This window comes from Aquarana catesbeiana, linkage group LG01 (assembly GCF_042186555.1).
Source record: "Aquarana catesbeiana isolate 2022-GZ linkage group LG01, ASM4218655v1, whole genome shotgun sequence".
NCBI classification, from domain to species: Eukaryota; Metazoa; Chordata; class Amphibia; order Anura; family Ranidae; genus Aquarana; species Aquarana catesbeiana.
The window spans coordinates 760,135,743-760,156,935 of NC_133324.1; the positions used below are offsets into that span (position 1 = coordinate 760,135,743).

At 42.3% G+C, this 21,193-nt stretch overlaps 1 protein-coding gene across 1 annotated transcript in view; it reads left to right on the plus strand.

Annotated features, from left to right (window-relative positions):
* TMA16 (translation machinery associated 16 homolog) overlaps positions 1 to 21,193 on the plus strand; it is a 158,278-nt gene that overhangs the window by 122,529 nt on the left and 14,556 nt on the right. Inside the window, exons 4-5 of the mRNA XM_073606073.1 lie at positions 6,706 to 6,790; positions 14,722 to 14,870. Coding sequence (XP_073462174.1) covers positions 6,706 to 6,790; positions 14,722 to 14,870 — 234 coding nt within the window. The remainder of the gene's footprint in view (positions 1 to 6,705; positions 6,791 to 14,721; positions 14,871 to 21,193) is intronic.

Sequence of the window (21,193 nt, forward strand, 5' to 3'; positions counted from 1 at the left end):
CCCTAATTATTCTGGCACGGCTTTGGGATGTCCCATTGGTCATGTTCTTCTGACCCGTTTGTGTCCTTCAACAAAGAAAAGAGAAAATCGGATGTTTGTACTAACAATACTTTTCTCTCATTTCTCACAGATTATTGTCTGTTTATTACTGGCTACTGAACTGTGTGTTGCAGATAGAGGGTTTGGCCACCAGTGGGAGCTGCCCCTAGGCTGTGTTTATTTCTTTTCATACATCAGGGGACACAGAGCCATAGTAATTACTATGTGGGTTATAGGCCACCTTCAGGTGATGGACACTGGCACGCCCTAAATTAAGAAGTGCACTCCCTATATAACCCCTCCCACTACTGGGAGTATTCAGTTTTTTCGCCAGTGTCTAAGGTGTTGGTCACGAGTAAAGATGTGCTGTGCTGAGCTCCACTGGAACAATCCTTGCTGGGGCTAGCCATGCTGACGGATCCATTCTGAGTGTCTTTTAGACCAGGTTGAGTGGTACCCGGGCCTCGTATCCGAAGAAACGAGGTTTTTTGCTTGCAAATGCTTCTCTTTCTAGAGAGCTGGACCCTGGGATCCAGTACTTTTGGTAGTAAGGCCAATAAAGTTTTACTGGCAGGGTGCTATTGCAGGTCCAGGATTGTGGGATACCTCAAGGTTCCCCTGTTCCTGAAGGTTTTACGGAGCCTACTGTGAAGGGTAAAGATTGGATCTGATGGTTTACCACAGATAACCCTGCGGCGGGGAAAAGGTAAGTGGAGATTTTTTTCTGAAATTTTTCATGTAAAGTCTCCTTTAACTAAATAATGTTGTCATGCCTATGTGTCACCACTGGGGGCTGTGTTGAGCACTCACCTCATGCTGTTAATAGCACGGTGCCAGGAGCCGAACACTTCCTCCTTCTCCTCCGGCCAAAACAGCAGATCCTCCAGTAAGAAAAGGGGTGAATTGTCTCATCGTCAATGGCCCCCATGCTGGGATTCCCCCCTCAGGGGGATTTTAAGCCTGGATTCAATTTTTAAAAACAAAACAAAAAAACGCTGCGGCCGCCTGGCGGCTTTTTTACTCCACCACCCCCCCCGCCAGTCTGGCTCTAGGTCCGAAGGTACCTGTAGTCTGCCGCTTGCGCGGGAAAATCCCATCCTTTTTGAAGGGAGGGCAGAGCCGCAGGCAACGTGGGGGGCGGGGCTAACGGCGCCGGCGTTCTCCGACGCCAGGAACACGTAGAGGAAGTGTTTAAAAGCACACTGTGTGCTGCTGCTGGCTGTGGAGGGACACAAGAGCAAAGAGGTGGCATTGTTTCAGGTTTGTTGACAGGCATTTCCCTTGAAACATTATTATTGCTTCAGGCTGGGCATTAATAGCAGCATTATATTGCTGGACTATAACCTAGCAGTGTATGCTTTCTTTTTGGTATTGCCTCTGTTTTGTACATTAAGGCTATGAGTGGAAGAGGGACCAGGAACTCCTCAAAGAGTTCTAAGGGTCCGAGTGTTTTACAACAACCTAAATCCATGTCCAAAAGAATGTCATCCTCCTCTGAGAGTGATGTGGTCGGTCAGAATGAGCCGTCAGGGGGGACTGGTGTTGCGGCAGCGCTGGGCACTTCAGCCCCTATATATATCACACAGGAGGTTTTTTCTTCTACCATTTCTAGTTTGGAAAAGAAGATTGATGCTATTATCACTCTCCATAGTGGGTCCAAGCGTAGCAGATCCCCATCTAGTGCTCAGGATCCTCTTTTTGAGGTACAAGGAGCAGGGGATCAGGAAGGTCTTCCAAAAGACCTGTAAGATACTAATATATCCTCTTCTGAGGATTTTAGTGGAGAGGGAGTAATCTCACAAGACAGTTTGCTGGTACACTCCCTTACTAAATTGGTTCGCTCAACCTTTTTGTTGTCTGTAGTGCAGTCTAGTGATGAGCCCACCTCTGGTTTGGGATCACTAAAGCCACCCCAGTCGGGGGATGCTTTTCCTATCCATTCTGGGCTAAAAAAGCTGATGTATTCGGAATGGGAACACCCGGATAAGCTGTTTTTTCCTCCAAGGAAATTTTCTACACTATATCCTATGGAGGAGGAAGTCTATAAGAAATGGGGGGTTCCAGCAATTGATGCTGCAATCGCCTCGATGAATAAGAATCTCACTTGTCTGGTAGACAATGCACAAATGTTAAAAGATCCAACAGATAAAAGATTGGAACTTCTTTTTAAGAACAACATGTCTCTGGCAGATTCAGTAGTGCAGCCGGTTCTTGCGGCAATTGGGGTATCTCAGTCCATAAAGGATCAGTTTCTGAAGATACTTAAGATTCTGCCTGATCAGCAGGCCCAGCAATGGGCTGGCGTATCAGATGCTCTATGTTTTACGGTGGATGCTATGAAAGATTCTATCATTCAAACCTCACGACTTATGCTGGGACTAGTACATACGCGCAGTGTCCTATGGCTGAAAAATTGGTCAGCGGAAGCACCATGTAAAAAGCTTCTAGCAAGTTTCCCTTTTCATGGTGATCGGTTGTTTGGAGACGATCTAGATAAATATATCCAAAGGATTTCTTATGGGAAAAGTTCTCTTTTACCGGTAAAGAAGAAATTCAAACATTTCTCCTTTTAAGCGTGCTTCTTCTCCAGTGCCAGGAACGTCTGCCTCTAGGCAGTCTCAACGGCCTCCGCCATCGAGTTTAAGAGGTAGACCTCAGGGGCAGTTCCAGGGCCCAAAGAGGTCTTGGGGCAGAAAGCCTGCAAAACGAAATACTAAAGCCTCCTTATGAAGGGGTGCCCCCGCGCGGGTGGGGGGAAGGCTTCTGCAGTTTTCAAGGATCTGGCAGCAACAATGTCAAGACAGATGGGTGGCTTGCTCAGTTTCTCTAGGTTACAAACTAGAGTTCTGAGAATTCCCGCCTCCTCGTTATCTAAAATCAAGTATTCCCAAAGATCCAGAGAAAAGGAAGTCTCTCCTTTTAGCTCTGGATCATCTCTTATCCCAAAAAGTGATATCAGAGGTTCCTTTAGAGGAACAGGGTTCAGGGTTTTATACAAACCTTTTCACGGTTCCAAAACGGGGAAGTAAGACCCATTTTAGATCTCAAAGATCTGAACCGGCACTTAAATATCCGATCCTTTCGCATGGAGTCAGTCTGATCGGTTGTTTCCATTTTACAAGGAGGAGAGTTTTTGGCATCAATCGATATCAAGGATGCATATCCCCACGTGCCGATATTTCTCGCTCATCAGAAATTTCTGCGCTTCGTGGTAGAAAATCGCCATTTTCAGTTTGTGGCTCTGCTATTTGGTCTAGCCACTGCACCACGGGTGTTCACAAAGATCCTGGCACCTCCCTTAGCCAGGTTAAGGGCCCAGGGCATAACGGTCCTAGCCTATTTAGACGATCTGCTTTTTATAGATCAATCAGTTTCTGGTCTAAACCAAAATCTAATCTCTGCTGTAAGCTACCTGGAAAGCCTAGGTTGGATACTCAACCTAGAGAAGTCTTCCTTGACCCCATCAAGGAGATTACAGTACTTGGGGCTAATCATAGATACAGTGCAAAAGAAGGTATTCCTACCCCAGGCAAGAATCAGTTCCATAAAGGAACTAATTCATCTTGTCAGAACAAAGAGAAATCCTTCCATTCGGATGTGCATGAAATTGTTAGGGAAGATGGTGGCCTCCTTCGAGGCCATCCCTTATGCGCAGTTTCATTCAAGACTGCTACAAAACGCCATCCTGTCGGCCAGGAACAAGAAGGTTCAGGCCTTGGACTTTCCAATGCTCTTATCCCCCTAGGTGCGTCTGAGCCTCAATTGGTGGTTGATATCCTGCAACCTCCAAAAGGGGAACTCTTTTTTACCAGTATCTTGGAAAGTGGTAACAACGGATGCCAGCCTTCTAGGTTGGAGAGCAGTCCTGGAAGAAGCTTCTGTCCAGGGGAGATGGTCTAAGTCAGAGAGGACCTTATCCATCAATGTTCTAGAGATTCTGGCAGTACGTCTGGCCCTAGAATCCTGGACGTTCAGGCTGCGGAATTGTCCTGTCAGGATTCAATCTGACAATGCCACGGCGGTGGCCTACATCAATCACCAGGGGGGCACGAGAAGTCGTGCAGCCCAAAAAGAGGTGAATCATGTTCTAGCTTGGGCAGAAAGCAACATACCTTGTCTATCAGTGGTTTTTACTCTGGGGATAGAGAATTGGCAGGCGGACTACTTGAGTCGCCAGCAGTTGTTTCCGGCAGAATGGTCTCTTCACCCCGACATCTTCCTGTCGATATGTCAGAGATGGGGTGTTCCGGACGTAGATCTGTTCACGTCCAGATTCAACAACAAAGTCGACAGCTTTGTGTCAAGGATGAAGGACCCGCTAGCGTGCGGAACAGACGCCTTGGTCTTCCCATGGGATCAGTTTTCAATAATCTATGCGTTTCCTCCAGTTCTGCTACTTCCGCGCCTTCTCCGCAGGAACGGAAAGAGGTGATTCTGGTGGCCCAGAAGATCTTGGTTTGCCGAGATCATAAAGATGGCGATAGGAGTCCCTTGGACCCTGCCATTGTGGCCAGACCTTCTTGCTCAAGGTCCGGTATTCCATCCTACCTTACAAATGCTAAATTTAACGGTTTGGCTATTGAAACCCACATTCTAAGGGATCATGAGTTATCTCCTTCAGTAGTGTCTACTTTGGTTAATGCTAGGAAGCCAGCCTCCAGAGTCATTTATTATAGAGTCTGGAATGCATATGTTTCCTGGTGTGGATCCAGTGGGGGTGAAGTATGTCATAGGTAGGATCCTTGAATTCCTGCAAATGGGATTAGAGATGAAGCTGGCTTTGAGTACTATCAAGGCCCAGGTCTCGGCCTTCGCAGTATTTTTTCCACGGCCTCTTGCTTCTCACTCTCTGGTGCGTAGTTTTATTCAGGGGGTAACAAGAATTAATCCCCCTGTCAGGGCACCTCTAAATCCTTGGGATTTGAATCTAGTCTTATCGGCTTTACAAACTCAGCCTTTTGAACCTATACGGGAAATTCCCTTAGTTCTTTTGACAAGGAAAATAGTCTTTTTGGTCGCCATATCTTCTGCCAGAAGAGTATCGGAATTGCTGGCTCTGTCTTGTAAGGAGCCATATTTAGTCATGCATAAGGATAAGGTGGTATTGCGGCCTCATCCTGAATTTCTACATAAAGTGTTGACAGGTTTTCATTTGAACCAGGATATTATTCTGCCTTCTTTCCTTCCAAAGCCTCGATCTAGGGAAGAGAAGGCACTACATTCCCTTGATGTAGTAAGAGTGGTTAAGATATATTTAAAGGCGACCGCTCAGGTTCGCAAAACAGATATTTTGTTTGTACTGCCAGAAGGTCCTAAAAGAGGACAAGCTGCATCGAAATCTACTATTTCCAAATGGATTCGTCAAGTGATTGTTCAAGCTTATGGTCTAAAGAGGAAGATTTCATCCTTTTCATGTCAAAGCGCATTCCACCAGGGCTGTTAGTGCCTCTTGGGCAGTGCATCACCAGGCCTCTATGGCTCAGATCTGCAAGGCCGCAACCTGGTCTTCAGTCCATACATTTACCAGATTCTATCAAATAGATGTTAAAGGTCATGAGGATATTGCCTTTAGGCGTAGTGTACTGCAGGCTGCAGTATAAGTCCTCTAGCCTCTTAATGCCCTACCTTTTTTTGTTGTCTCCCTCCCTTCAGATGCCATTGATATGGGACATCCCACATAGTAATCACTATGGCTCTGTGTCCCCTGATGTATGAAAAGAAAACAGGATTTTTAAAACAGCTTACCTGTAAAATCTTTTTCTTTTGAGGTACATCAGGGGACACAGAGGTCCCTCCCATCTTTGGTCTACACGTGTATTGCTTGGCTACAAAACTGAATACTCCCAGTAGTGGGAGGGGTTATATAGGGAGTGCACTTCTTAATTTAGGGCGTGCCAGTGTCCTATAACCCACATAGTAATTACTATGGCTCTGTGTCCCCTGATGTACCTCAAAGAAAAGGATTTTACAGGTAAGCTGTTTTAAAAACCCTGTTTTTTTTTTTAATTTATTTATGGTACTTGGAATTCTACTCTTGCAGGTCAGGATCTTCTGATCTGTCTGTGTCCCTCAATGAACAAAAATCCTGTTTTTCTTTTAGTGCCCATATTCCCACTTTATTCTGTGGTTATCCCGCAACTTTTTTTCAATTTAGCCAATGTCGTCTGTTCCTCTGTTGTAATACATAAAATGGTAATTATATTGCTGGTTAACTAAACATAGTGTTGCTTAACAAGGATATATGAGTTTCAGAACTTATTATACTTGCCCACTAACCTGTGGAATACATGAGCCATATGTCTCATTGCATTTTAAAGTGTTCCTATCCAGCTAAAAAAAATACCTTTTGTAATGTTAATTCTTGTTGTGTCTTGGCATTGTGCAGTTGACATAACTGCTTTTTTTTCTATTGCTTTGTCATTACCTGTTACAACTGAAAGGAAGCTGTGCATTCAACTAGCAGCAGAGACAGGCAATTGTATAACAGAAAGAAGCAGTTCTCTTAATGCCTCCAAAGTACTTGGAAGGTATTGCTATTCCCCATTATAATTGTAAGAAATTGCCCTTAACAGCTATGCATTGTTTACAGTTAAAGTTATGACAATTTTGTCTAATTGGTGATCCATCCTTTCTGTTTTAAAGGCCTGTATGTTTTCTCTTTTAAAGGTGAGAAACTTCAATGGTTCCAAAGTCATCTTGACCCTAACAAATCAGAATTTACCAAACAGGAAACTTGTGATCTAATCGAAAGGTAGGAAGGGTTAATTACATTCCATTAAAACTGAAGTGCCTAGTTGTAAAGGCTGAAATATTTCCAGCAGGGGTTACTGTACATGGCTATTAGCCTTAAATGCAAATCAAACACAGCTTGCTTTTAGGTGCGTACAGGGAGAAACATGTTTATTATGTTTGTCATGTATTTGCTATTCAGTCACATTGGCTTCCCAAGGATTTGCATAGAGGAGTGAAAGAAGTGAATTCCAGAAGAACATTCTTGTCATCCAAGGTGAAAATAACACAACAAAATACGATTTTATAATCCACTTTTTTTTTTTTTCTTTCCATTGTTTCATACCCTGTGAAATTAGACCAAAAGCCTTAATATTCTCCTTAATAGGAGGATAAAGCAACTTCTCATATAAGCATAAAGTGAAAGTGACCCAGATAAAAATGACATATATGATGCAGTCTGTCATTAGCATTAGTATAACCTCCATGACATAGTCTTATTAATCGTTCATCAACTTCCCATCCTTAGAATGTACCTGTATGTCTTTGCATGGGAGAGGTAATATCTGCAGCCATATACTTAGCCACTAACCTGTGGCTAAGTATATCATTTTGTTCAACCAGTGACTCCTTACAATGTAAAAGTAATCCAAGCGGCTATACAGCCGCCAATCACTTTTACAGGCAGCAGAAGGGGGTCCTCCTGGCGACGCCACAACCTTTACCTGGGACCCAGTAGTAATGTGACCCAAAAGCAATGAGGATTTTGTCACTTACAATTTCAGTTTGTTTACATGTAACACATCTGATCAAGGATTCTTGGTATGATCAGATGCTTTGGAGGGCAGAAGAGAGATATGGGGTCTAATTAGATCATAAAGGGAAACTGTCACAGCTCATGCTATTCCAAGGGATGTTGTTAATCCCTTGTGATAGCAATAAAGTTAAAGAATAAAGGTACAGTGTCAATAAAAATAGATTTAAATTAAAAAAAAAAAAGTAAAGTGTCCCTATCCCCCTATGATCATGTGCAAATGTGAATTTGCATGTAGGCACGCATATGTAAATAGTGATTGCACCCACACTTAAGGTATCACCGCAAACGTCAATATGACAGCAATAATTCTAGCACCAGACCTCCTGTGTAACGCTTAAAACGTTGCCTATGGATAATTTAATGTACCAAAGTTTTTTGCCATTCCACTGGCGTACGCAACTATAAAGCATGTTGTTGGGTCTCTATTTACTCATCATAACATCAACTTCTATACTTTAAATTTGCAACATAAAAAATTGCCACCGCCATTTTTATTCTCCAGGACCTCTGCTTTAAAAGAAAAAAAGTGTGTGAATATGTATGTATGTGTGTGTATATACAGTATCTCACAAAAGTGAGTGCACCCCTTACATTTTTGTAAATATTTTATTATATCTTTTCATGTGACAATACTGAAGAAATTATACTTTGCTACAATGTAAAGTAGTGAGTGTACAGCTTGTAAATTTGCTGTCCCCTCAAAATAACTCAACACACAGTCATTAATTGTCTAAACCACTGGCAACAAAAGTGAGTACACCTCTGAGTGAAAATGTCCAAATTGGGACCAATTAGCCATTTTCCCTCCCCGGTGTCATATGACTCATTAGTGTTACAAGATCGCAGGTGTGTTAAATTTGGTGTTATCGCTCTCACTCTCTTACTGGTCGCTGGAAGTTCAACGTGGTACCTCATGGCAAAGAACTCTCTGAGGATCTGAAAAAAAGAAATGTTGCTCTACATAAAAATGCCCTAGGCTATAAGAAGATTGCCAAGACCCTGAACCTGAGCTGCAGCACAGTGGCCAAGAACATACAACGGTTTAACAGGACAGGCTCCACTCAGAACAGACCTCGCCATGGTTGACCAAAAATGTTGAGTGCACATGCTCAGTGTCATATCCAGAGGTTGTCTTTAGGAAATAGACGTATGAGTGCTGCCAGCATTGCTGCAGAGGTTGAAGGGCTGGGGGGTCAGCCTGTCAGTTCTCAGACCATATGCCGCATACTGCATCATATTATTCTGCATGGCTGTTGTCCCAGAAGGAAGCCTCTTCTAAAGATATTGCACAAGAAGGCACACAAACAGTTTGCTGAAGACAAGCAGACTAAGGACATGGTCTACTGGAACCATGTCCTGTGGTCTGATGAGACCAAGATAAACTTATTTGGTTCAGATGGTGTCAAGCGTGTGTGGCGGCAACCAGGTGAGGAGCACAAAGACAAGTGTGTCTTGCCTACAGTCTAGCATGGTTGTATAAGTGTCATGATCTGGGGCTGCATGAGTGCTGCTGGCACTGGGCAGCTACAGTTCATTGAGGGAACCATGAATGCCAACATCTACTGTGACATACTGAAGCAGAGCATGGTCCCCTCCCTTCGGAGACTGGGCTGCAGGGCAGTATTCCAACAGGATAACGACCATTGTATGACTTCTGTCTTTTTATTTTTATATTTAATTTTATTTCATTCTCATTTTTATCATTCATTTTTTATTTACATGTTTTTTTCTTTTTTTCATTTTTGAATAGTATTATTTATAGAAGTAACAGAAAATTTAAATTAGCCCTATCGAATATGTATGCCATGTGGCAACAGTTATCATACGCATTCAATAGTGCGTACTTTAATGTACTAACCATGCACTACTGACGTATGAATTTACTAAATATTAACAATCCAATACTTCTTATGAATTCATTGTTTTTCCAACAAAATGTATTTTATAATTCATATTTTATTATTATTTTTTATTTTTTGTTTGTCTATTAAACCTTATTGGTTTTGTTCTTTCCCCCTTTTGATGTATTTCTTTGTGGTGTCTGCCGACTGTTGGATCCCATCGCTTTTCCCTCCCCAATATGCCTAACCTGTCACCCCTTTCTGTCCCCCCACTCCTTTCACTCACATATTTACCAATTCATGCAATTTCTTTATACATTTTCACACCATACTCATGTCCTTTAGTCATTTCTCTTTTCCAAATTCCATTCCCATTTCAATATGACAACTAAATCCTTCAAATTTTCATTTTCCTCTTTTTATATCCAATACTATTGAAATGAGCAATTCTGATATTTCTCTTTGATGCCTCCTTCTCCCCCATGCTGCCTCTCGCTCTACGTGCGGAGGATTGAGAGACGCGCGGCCACTGATTGGGGCATGTCTGCTCCTCTTGCTCTGTCTCTCTCCCCGTCCCCGGACCGCGCTGCAGCATGAAGACTGTAGTATCTTGATCTCCTTTCACCTCTGTGACGTTTCGCACATGCGCCGTGCGGCCTTGCGTGACGTCCGATGCTTATTATATGGCACTTACCTGCCTATATATAGTGCCTGTATACCACACTACATTGTCAGACACTCCAAAGGTTAGCCATGCTGGAAACTTGTCATACACAAGGTACAGTTCTATATGAAATCTTTTTTCCTTATCTCCTATCTTCTGGTTTATTACCATTACCATTCCCTAGATCCTAGTTTACATATTCAATTATCTATATATTTCTTTACCTGCTGCTGCCTGTGTTTTAAACTTTACCCCCCCATATTTGAGGAAAAAAAAGAAGCAAAAACTGTGCTAGATTAAATTATATGAACAATATTAATTAAAAAAAGAAAAAAATTGAAGAAAAAGAGAGTCCAAAGAGCAGCAGCTAATTGCGAGATATACAAAAATAGAATGGAGAAGAGAAGCTGCGCTGTGTGAAGGTTCAATCCAACAATAGCTTGTAGGTGTTAGATTAATGGATGAGTGACAGTTCAAACGGATCCAAACAAACACCCAAGTGAGCCCGATCAGCAAATAAGTGCTACCACCTTATAAAAACTTGCTTACCAGATGGCAAGCAAAACCAAACAAACAGCTAAAGCCCAGCCAAGGCCTTTGCTTGTGTGGAAAGATCGTCTGGACAAGTTGAATAAGATTGGTGCCTATATACTCCAAACGCCCTGATGCCGTGGAACTCTGATGGCCCTCATTATCTCAGCGGGGTATAAGAGAAAAGACCAACCATAGAATAATATTGCTTCAACAGGTTTAATAAAAAACAGTAATGCACTCACATTAAAACGATTAATGTGGCTGGTTGCAAAACAAATCCCGTCCTAGTGAGACAGCGTGGTGACGTCAGCACGTATCCTCCTCCAGAGGCGTTTCGTCACAGGTTGACGTTGTCAATGGGGAATGGGTGCGTGCGGAACCACCACCTTATAAATACACACTAGACCTCGTTCTTCTCCATATTTGAGGGGGGCAGGTGATCTGCAACAGGCTTTGGTCACCTTCATATATAAGATGACCTATCTATTTATATATAAGTTTATAATATGAACTATGCTTTTTTTCCCAACTCTTCTTGTACCTTTATCTTAATTCATATAGCCTTGTCCTTTCAATATATTTTTTCCAAAAAATATTTTTTTTTTTACCTCATAAATATCTTTTATACATCTCCCCAATAGACTTTGGTCTGCAAATCCTGGCACCTTTTGCCCCCTTCATATTTATTGTCCTTATGAATGTAAGTAAACGTCACTTCCTTTGGATAAGTATTAACACACTAGTCTGGGCACAGTCTCATCACTTTTTGTCTTTGATCTATGTCCTTTTTTTAGATCTCTAATTTTTTATTCACCCTTTCCCATACTCCCCAACAACCCTCCCCATTCACCCTGTATTGTCCCACCTCAACACCTACCTCCCTCTTCCCCTTTCCATCCCCTCTTTCCTTCCCCCCATATATATATATATATATATATATATATATATATATATATATATATAGTGTGTGTGTGTGTGTGTTTAATGTATGTGTGTGTAATATATATATGAGAATCTATAGGAGAATTGAACACTGGCAAACAAAGTGTAAGCCAGTATTATCACTCCCACTCCCATCATTCATCAGGTTCTTGGTATTGTCTTAAGAGAATGGATGTCTTCTCTCCACTGACAGAAACTAATTTCTTTAGCATTTTTCACACTTTTTTTTCCAGGATGATTTTTTCTTCTACCATGAATTTACCTATGCTTCAGAGCCTGAGGAAGCTCAGTTTGCAGCTTTTTTGCATTCTGCCTACAAGATGAAAGATTCACCACTGGCTCACTGCAAGCTCCAAGGTCTCTCCTCCTTGCTTCTGCCTCAAAGTAACCTTGTTGCAGATGGCCATTTACCTCCTTCTGCTCCAGGAGTTCCCCTATGGAATTTTTCTCACTTCTCATAGTGACAACATGAACCATAAGCATACGGACCTTTCCAGCTCATGATCCACTAACAGCTTTGGGGCAGCTTGAAGTGTCCTAAAGGCCCTGACATTGATGGCCTGGGTCAATGTCCCCTGGCAGTTGCACCTGCATTGGAGTCTTTCTTAGCTCCCTGATGAGTGGCTTCCTCCTCTGTGTTATGAGCATATTCTCTGCCATGTTAATGGGCTCAGAACGCAGGGAACACAACTGTATTTTTACTTCCTCTCCTTAAAGTGATACTAAAGTAAATTTTTTTTCTTTAAAAATAATAAACACGTTATACTTACCTGCTATGTGAAATGGTTTTGCACAGAGCAGTAGGGCTGAAACAACTAATCAATTAATCGTCAACGAATCGATTATGAAATTAATCGATTACTATTTTCATAATCGATTAATCGGCCAGTAACATAATGGGGTTAAAAAAAAACTAAAATGAGTCCTTTATTGTACAAAAAGAGCAAATAATTGCTACTGTAAATATTACTTTCACAGTTCTACAGTAAAAAAAAAAAAATAAATAAACCCCTTACAGTAGTGATTATTTGCTTTTTTTGTACTATAAAGGGCTAATTTTAGTTTTTTTAACCCCATTATGTTACTAAACATCTTAGACCTGGTTCACATCTATGTGTGTTTTTTGGTGCTTTTTGCAGAAACGCACTACAGTTCATTTACATGGTTTCCTACGGGACACGTTCACATCTATGCTTTTTCAGCCGCTGTGTATTTGGAAAGGGTCAAGGACTTTTAACGCAAAACGGTGCTTTTTTGGTTCAATATATTTCAATGGAGAAGCTGCAGAAAAGCATGTAATGCGTTTTTGCAGCAATTTGCGTTTTTTAATCTGCTCAACAACAAATTGGCCAAAAAAATTGCAAAAACACAAATCGCAGCATCAAAATCACGTGCGCAAAAATCAAAATGCACAGCAAAAAGCACTGCAGAAACAGATCACAAGCAAACTGCATAAGTGTGTACCGAGCCTTATGCTGGCCACATGGATCAATATAGTCAGTGTATCTCCTCTAATAGTATATACAGTATATCTCTTCTGTCTGTTATTCTCAGAGTGGATTAGATATTTGTTTCCGAACCATATAGTTGGTTATTTATATTTACCACTGCATAGAGATATTTAAGAATAAATTGCCTTTTTTTAAAAAAACAATTATACACCACACTTTTTTTCTAAGGTTATTAACCATTTAATTGATTAATCGAAACAATAATCGGACAACTAATCGATTATGAAAATAATCGTTAGTTGCAGCCCTACAGAGCAGGCTGGATCCTCCTCTTTTCGGGTCCTTCGGTGCTCCTGCCCCCCCCCCGTCCTTTAGAGTGCCCCCACAGCAAGCAACTTGCTGTGGGGGCACCCTAGCCAAGCTGCAGCTCCGTGTGTCCATTCAGACACACAGCCACGGTTCGGCCCTGCCCCCTCTCCTGATTGGCTAACTGACTTTGACAGCAGTGGAAGCAATGGCCCCGCTGCTGTCTCTCAGCCAATCAAGAGGGAGAGTCCTTGGCGGCCAAGGCACTCGTGTACATCGCTGGATAGAGATGGGTCTCAGGTAAGTATTAGGGGGGCTGAGGGGCTACTACACACAAAGTTTTTATCTTAATGCATTAAGATAAAAATACCTTCTGCCTTTACAACCACTTTAAGAATCTCTCCTGGCTTTCCTTCAGCTTCTGCCCTGTCAGCTGACATAACTCCCAGGCTTAAGTATGCCATTCAGTCCTTATTGATGTAGTATACACATACCTTGACTTTGAGAAGCCTACGTCGGCATTAAGGTTATTGGTTTGGATTCCCTTGAGAGTCCCCAACCTGTAAAAAACCTTTGCAGTACATTTGTTGTTGCAACCTGTTTTGTATGGTGACTGACCTAATCCTGACAAGCTATTACTTCTGCCAAGCATTTTGCTCAGAGTTATCCCATTGAGGAGGAACTTATCAAGAAGTGGGCTATCATTGCAGATCCAGCCATTGACCGATTCTATTGGGGAAATTCTAGTGTTTAAGGATCCTGTGGATAAGAGATTGGAGTCCCTTTTCAAAGCGTTATTCTCACTGATGTAAACGTGTTGGAGGACACAGTGTTTTTTGTTTTTTGTTTTTTTTTTTTGTTTTTTTGGGCGCTAGAGCAGGTTTCTTCCCACTGGAAGTGAAGTCTGGTGTGGGGACCCAGAAGGGAAATAAAGGTAGCCTTGAACTAGAGCAGAGGCACACATACCCCTGCTTAGGATTAAATGTTCTGAGTGTGGCTTAGATATCTGGCCCCTTTTCTGTTCATCATGTTATGTGACCTGCCATTGTTATGTGAATAAGCCCTATAATGGAATCTGTTATCAGTATCAATAGGTAAAGGGCCGAATGGGTTTAAAAATAAGCTATCTTTCATTCAAGCTAAGTGGCTTGATTTATGTGAGTGTGCAGATTTTGAGGTGTGACTTTTAAAATTAAACGATCATGGCTTGAGGTCCTTCATTTTTGTTTTGGTTGCTTTTTTCTATGTAAACCTTGTCTCAGAAGTATCCCAGTTTACACAACCTTGCCAATCATATTTTTTCATTCTTCTGATCTAAACGGGACACATACAATTCCGTATGTATTAGTTGGCTGACATTAAAAGTGATCACCACAGTAATTTTCTCTTATTTTTCAGCTACTTGCATCGATTCGATAGTGAGTTAGAACAAATTGAACTGCACAACAGCATCAAAGGTAGACAAGCAAGGCAGCATGGCTCCCGGGAGACTGTCATTAAACAGACCATAGAGCGTGAAAGGAGACAGTACAATGGATATGGAATGGGTATGATTTATACAATGTTTTTTCTTTGTCTTCTATTCTTTTCACAGAAGTGTAACAGCCATATCAATGATGTTCATAAATGCTGGATTGCCTTTTTGCATGAAACTTACCATGCTGTTTTAAAGGAGACATGTCATACCCTTTTTAAGCAGAACTAAAAGAACAAGCTGAACAGAACAGCTGTATTTATACTGAGAATAAATTGCACACAGATGGACTCTATTTTCTAATTAGGGGACTTCCGAAGGCAATTGGTTTCACTTGGGGAATTTAGGTAAAGGGGGCTGAATACAAATGCATGCCACACTTTCCAAATATATATTTGGAAAAAAATCTTGAAAAACATTTATCATTTTTCTTCCACTTCACAATTATGTGCCACTTTGTGTTGGTCTAGCACATAAAATAAATAAAAAAATAGTGCTGCGCAAATAAAAAAGTCCTTAAACATCATGTATCAGATGTGATGAGTAAATTGGAAGACAGAAACCACCAGTGGACACTCAGGGTGACAGAAAATAACTGATTGGTGACTATGATCCCTCCACCGGACATGGATGGCCCCTCACCTTAAATACTCGACCTGAAACAGGTCACACAGCATGAACAGCATACACTGGGTGGATAAGTCCTGGCAATGGTGGTATCGCCTTCACACTTATTTTTATTGCCGGCACGTCTCCGTTCATCACACCCAGATCTAGTGGCTTGAGCCCAAATTGCAGAGGGAGGCCTCCCTTATGGCTCCTATTCGCAGCCCCTGGCAAGGTAACAGGAGGCACAGAAGTGAGGAGTGGTACGAGTGCCTGGCAGGTTCAACAGCGGAGAAAGTCAGTCCAGAAGTCCAGGAATTCCCATCTACCATAAAGACATGGTTGTTTTGAGACCCAAGGTCCCCTTTTATTTTACAAGGTGGATTCTTCCCATCACCTTAGCTAGGACATTTACCATTTCCCTGTCCTGCTTCAAAACTTCCTAAGGAGTTCACCTTCCATTGTGTCTGGATGTGGTATATGATCGATTCTATCTCTTGGTTACAGCTCCCTTTCAACAGTCTGACATTGTTTGTCTTTCCCAATGGATCCCATAAAGGACAAACTGCTTCATGTTCTACTATCGGCCGATTTGAGAACTCATCATTCAAGCCTATGATCTCAAGGGCATAGTTCCAAATTTCCCTGTTAAAGAGTAGTTGGTGCTTCTTGGTATTTTCAGTATCTTTGGCAAGACTGCCAATTGGTCTTCTGTTCACAGGTTTAAGTTTTACTAGGTGAAAGTTCAGGCCTTAGTTGACACCACCTTCTGCCTTGTAAAGCTCTTCAAGAAGTCCTGATGGCTCTGTTGAGCCCCACTGTTAACCTGTTGGTTTTGGTGCATCTCTTAGCCTATTGTTTCCTGTGTCATCAACCCCTCATTTTAGACTGCTTTTGGTCATTCCATTGTACCTAAACTATTTCATAATCTGTCCCTTAATATACAATTATGAAAATAGAATCATATGATCCTTGGAGTACATTAACCCCCCCCCCCCCTCCCCAATATATGTAATATATTGCAGCTTTTCAATCATTAGATGGCTGTATTCATTTTCTTTTTATAGACACTTTTTCCCTTATTTGACTTGGTGATCCAGCCAGTAATACACTTCTTGTCTTTGGGTGTCTGCATTCCAGGTGAAGTAGTAAAGCAAACACCTTTCGACAGCAGCATTGTTAGTCTGAGGACAGGGCAGTGTTTGATTTTAGGTGGACTTGACTAACAAAGTTGAATTCCAGTTAACACTTCACAAACAGTTATAGCAAACCGTTTTTTTTTTCCTTTTGGGATAAAGGTTTTACACAAATGAATAAAAACTGACTATTGCAGGCTCCTTTGTTAGTGTTAAATGCTTTGTCTCAACCCTCTAAGTGCTACTTTGTCTAGATAGCTTAGTCTGTTAAAGTAAGTTAAGAAATAACAGATTTACTAGCCAGATCACCATGTGAAAATAAAGGAAAACAATCTAAAAAAAGAAAACAAATGCAGCCACTGCATCTACAAATTTTGTAAGCTGCAATTTAATATGTTTGTTTTTGGGTGTTAATACTGCTTTAAAGGAGTTATAAAGTCAAAAAACTTTTGCGTCGCCTCCTCCCCAGCACCCCCTAATACTTACCCTGAGCCCCTTCTCTCTCCAGCGATGTCCACGGTTCCTTCGGCCGTCGGGGAGAGAGGGGGCGGGGCCAGGTCGGGACTCTGTGTCTGAATGGATACACTGAACTCTGACTGAACTCTGACTGAACTCTGACTCGGCTCGGTTGCCCCCATAGCAAGCTGCTGGTCTTATGGGGGCACTCATCAGGAGGGAGGGGCCAGGAAGAGCGAATAGGGACCCGAGAAGAGGAGGACCTGGGCTGCTCTGTGCATATCCACTGCAACAGGGCAGGTAAGTATAGCATTACAATCACTTTAAGTTTCACTGCTTCTGTTGCTTGCTAGAAAACTGAGGCAGGCTGGAAGTGGGAGGGGTTTTACTGCACTGTCCTTACAGTTTTTCTTGTCTTTATCTTCTAAAGGCAGCAGCATAACCCAATGTACCAGAATTATTTCATCCTGTGAGCCTTAGGTCTTGTTCGCACCATACCTGAATGAAAACTGATGGGAAAACCACGCAGATTTCACTTGAAAAGACATCAGTTTTCATGCGTGTTGCAGTCAGTTTTTCTGCACGTTGACATCAGTTTTCATGTACATCGGTTAGTGCCCTATGCATATCAATGTTGATGTCACGTTGTTATTTTTTCCTGTGCAGAAAACTGCATACACGTTAGATTCCTGCGCAAAAAAAAAAAAAATCTGCATGTTATGGTGTGAACACATAGAAAACCATTGTTCTTTTGTGCCCTTGCAGAATGTATGCAGAAAAACTGACGTCTATGCACCATGGTGTGAACAAGGCCTTAACGTACGCCATGAAAATAATTTTACAGCCAAGTCAAAAATACTATTTTTTGTATTATATATTTTTTAAGTGTTAAACTATATAAACTTTAATGCCCAAATTACAAATAAAACATTTTGCTACTCTTGTTCTATAATATTCCTTTTCTTTCCCTTTAACAACTTCAGACCCGGAAGATTTGGCCATTTTTTGCGATCCGGCACTGCGTCGCTTTACCCAAACAAAATTGACGTCCTTGTTTACCACAAATAGAGCTTTCTTTTGGTGGTATTTGATCACTTCTGCAGTTTTTATTTTTGCGCTATAAACAAGAGAAGAGTGACAATTTTGAAAAAAATACAATCTCTTTTACTTTTTGCTATAATAAATATCCCACATTTAAAAAAAAAAAATTCCACAGTTTAGGCTGATATGTATTCTTCTACATATTTTTGGTAAAAAAAATCGCAATAAGCGTATATTGATTGGTTTGCACAAAAGTTCTAGTCTCTACAAAATAGGGGGTAGATTTATGTCATTTTTATTATTTTTTTTTTTTTTTTTACTAGTAATGGCGATTTTTATCGGGACTGCGATATTGCGGCGGACAAATTGGACACTTTTGACACGTTTTTGTGGGCCATTGACAATTATACAGCGATTAGTGCTATAAAAATGCACTCATTACTGTACAAATGTCACTGGTAGGGAAGGGGTTAACACTAGGAAGTGATCAAGGGGTTAACTGTGTTCCCTCACTTTGTTCTAACTGTAGGGGGGATGGGATAGGCGGATAGGCGATCTGTCTCTACTCCCCTGAAAGAACCGGGATTTGTGTGTTCACACACACAAATCCCAGTTCTGGATCTGTCACGAGCGATCGCGGGTGCCCGCCGGGCACTCGCATCTGCTCTGGGTTCACGCTGCAGAAGGAAAAAGCAACGTAAGTTAACGTCGATTTGTCCAGCCGAGCCAACCTGCCACAGTATAACTGCGGCGGATGGTGCTGAAGTGGTTAATGAAATGACATTCTTTGTGTGCAAATTAAAAAAAAAAAAAAAAAAAATACTCACAAAGTATGCTTTCCTATCCTGACCTTTCATGAAGTCTTGTTAATTCAGTCATCCATCTGTTTTCATCTCAAAAGCCAATATTACCCAGAAGAGAGTCATTAATGTAAGCTTTCTGCTACAAAACCTCACTTCAGGGGATCGCTGCTTGTTTTGATTTGTTACATCTCTGAATTCCTTTAATATTATCCTAACGTTCTTTATTAGATAGCCTTTGCTTAAGATGTAAGCCTTAGAAAATGCTTACTAACTGAAAACCAGTATTAATAATCAGCACACATTTATATGAAAGCATGGGTAGGCAGCCTTAGTGAGATGGAGATCTACTTGAATAACACTGACAAAGTCAAAGATCACCGGGCACGGTGTTCTGTTGGGGCCGGTTCACACCAGAACGCGATGCCATAAAGGCATGTTCCATGTGTGTTTCCTACACTGTGTTTAAAACGCACTACCTTTGTGATCTACTGCGGGTGATGATACATCGTTAAACCCAAATGTAGATCGCAAACGCAGTGGACATAAAGAAGTTACGCTCACAATGCAGAGTTATAGAGTACGTTACGCTCAGAATGCAGGGATCAGGAGCGCGTTACGCTCAGAATGCAGGGATCAGGAGTGCGTTACGCTCAGGCTGCAGGGATTGGGGGGGTGATCTGAAGGGTGGTAGAGGACACTGCTATGGGGGTGGCCTTGCCCAAAGCAGTGCCCACTGCCCCCTTAACATCATCCCCCCCCTCACCCGCGTGTGTCCTCTCCCCCCCCCCTTCCCTCCCATTTCAGTGTTCCATAGCATCCTACCTGTGCACACATGAGACAGAGAGGCAGCACAGTTCTGTACAGGGGGCAGGAGCAGGAGCTGGCCGAGTGACTTTTCGTATTAACAAGCCGGTGATTGGTTGTTTAGGACCTAGCAACCAATCACCTGCAGGTTTACTAGAAAAGTTAATTTGCCAGCTCCTTCCCCTCGCCTTCTAACCTAAACTATGCTGCATCTCGCTCTCTGCTGTTCACTGATGACAGCGGCAGAGGAGGTTGGATGGGAGGGAGAGAGAAGGACCCGAAGGTGCGGCGGAGGAGGCTGAGGAGAGAGGACCGGCAGCTAGCATTAGGAGGCGAGGGTCGACGGCGCAGACCTGGTCCCGGTATGCCTGTCACCTATCCGCAGTCAAGGTAGCCCGCGATTGGCGAGTCGCTAACCCCCTCCAAATTAAATGAAACTTGTAATCAACTAAAATTAAAGTTGATGTAAACCCTCACATATACCCAGTGAAGTGTACAGCCTCAGATAATACACAGAGATGAAACAAACCTCCCTACATAAGTTTAACATGTGTATCTGCTGTATTCAGCTTTATATATTCTTTAGAAAGTGCACATTGTGTTAGATTTTCTCTTCCTGGTTAGCACTGCAGCGAAGTCTGGGCATACAGCCAAGACAGCTGATTGGAGGAAAGGCACACACCCCCTCTCCTCATAGGTAGAGACTTGCAGATCTGTTTGTTTAATTGTTCAGCTCTGTGCTAATCTATTTATAGCATCCTACTCAACACAAAACTCAGGCTGCTTTTGTCTCCTATGTCTGAGAACTTGTCAGACGTTCTCATGCTGAATTCGGAAGAACGGAGCAGGAGACTGCTATGGGACATAGTGCTTTGAAGAAAGATAAGAAAACACTGCAGATATATGTGCCCAGCTCAAATTTCATGAATCAGGTTTACGTCCACTTTAAGAAAAGGCTCCTCCTATACAACATAAGGTGTTGTCTACTACCTTTGCCAGCCCGTTTCCCTGATGGCACTGCAGTAACCCTGTGTCAGGCCCAAACTCCCACATATGAAAGCACACATATACACTCTCACCACCGAAAATACAGTGTCTAGCCCAATGCAATGGCATGGTAGTAACAAGCGCTTAATGGTGCGTTTTCTAGTCTGTCCAGGACAGCACTAGAGAGGCTCCACCTCCGGAGGCAGGCTTCCTTTCTTTCCTAGTCTGTGTTTCCTCCACCGGAGGAGGCTGGATGGAGCTCTGTTTTTTCCCCTTTCAGAACCTAGGACCGCTTAGGGGAGGGAGGTCTGCAGGTACCTTAAGGGTATGGCAGAAGACGGTCAGGCGGAAAGTAGGCTGGAGATCGGCAGTTTTCCTCCAGATCAGCCCTGGGAGGGCTGGACACTCCCCGCGCGGAGACTTAAAGGGTACCTCACCCAGTCATACGTTGTGTTGAAAGGGAAACAATGCTCAATTTCTTTTGGCAGTACATCCAGGTGGTTACAATAAAACTTCAGACTTGATGATATCCGCCCTCAAAGCACTCAGAAAAATCTTGGGGG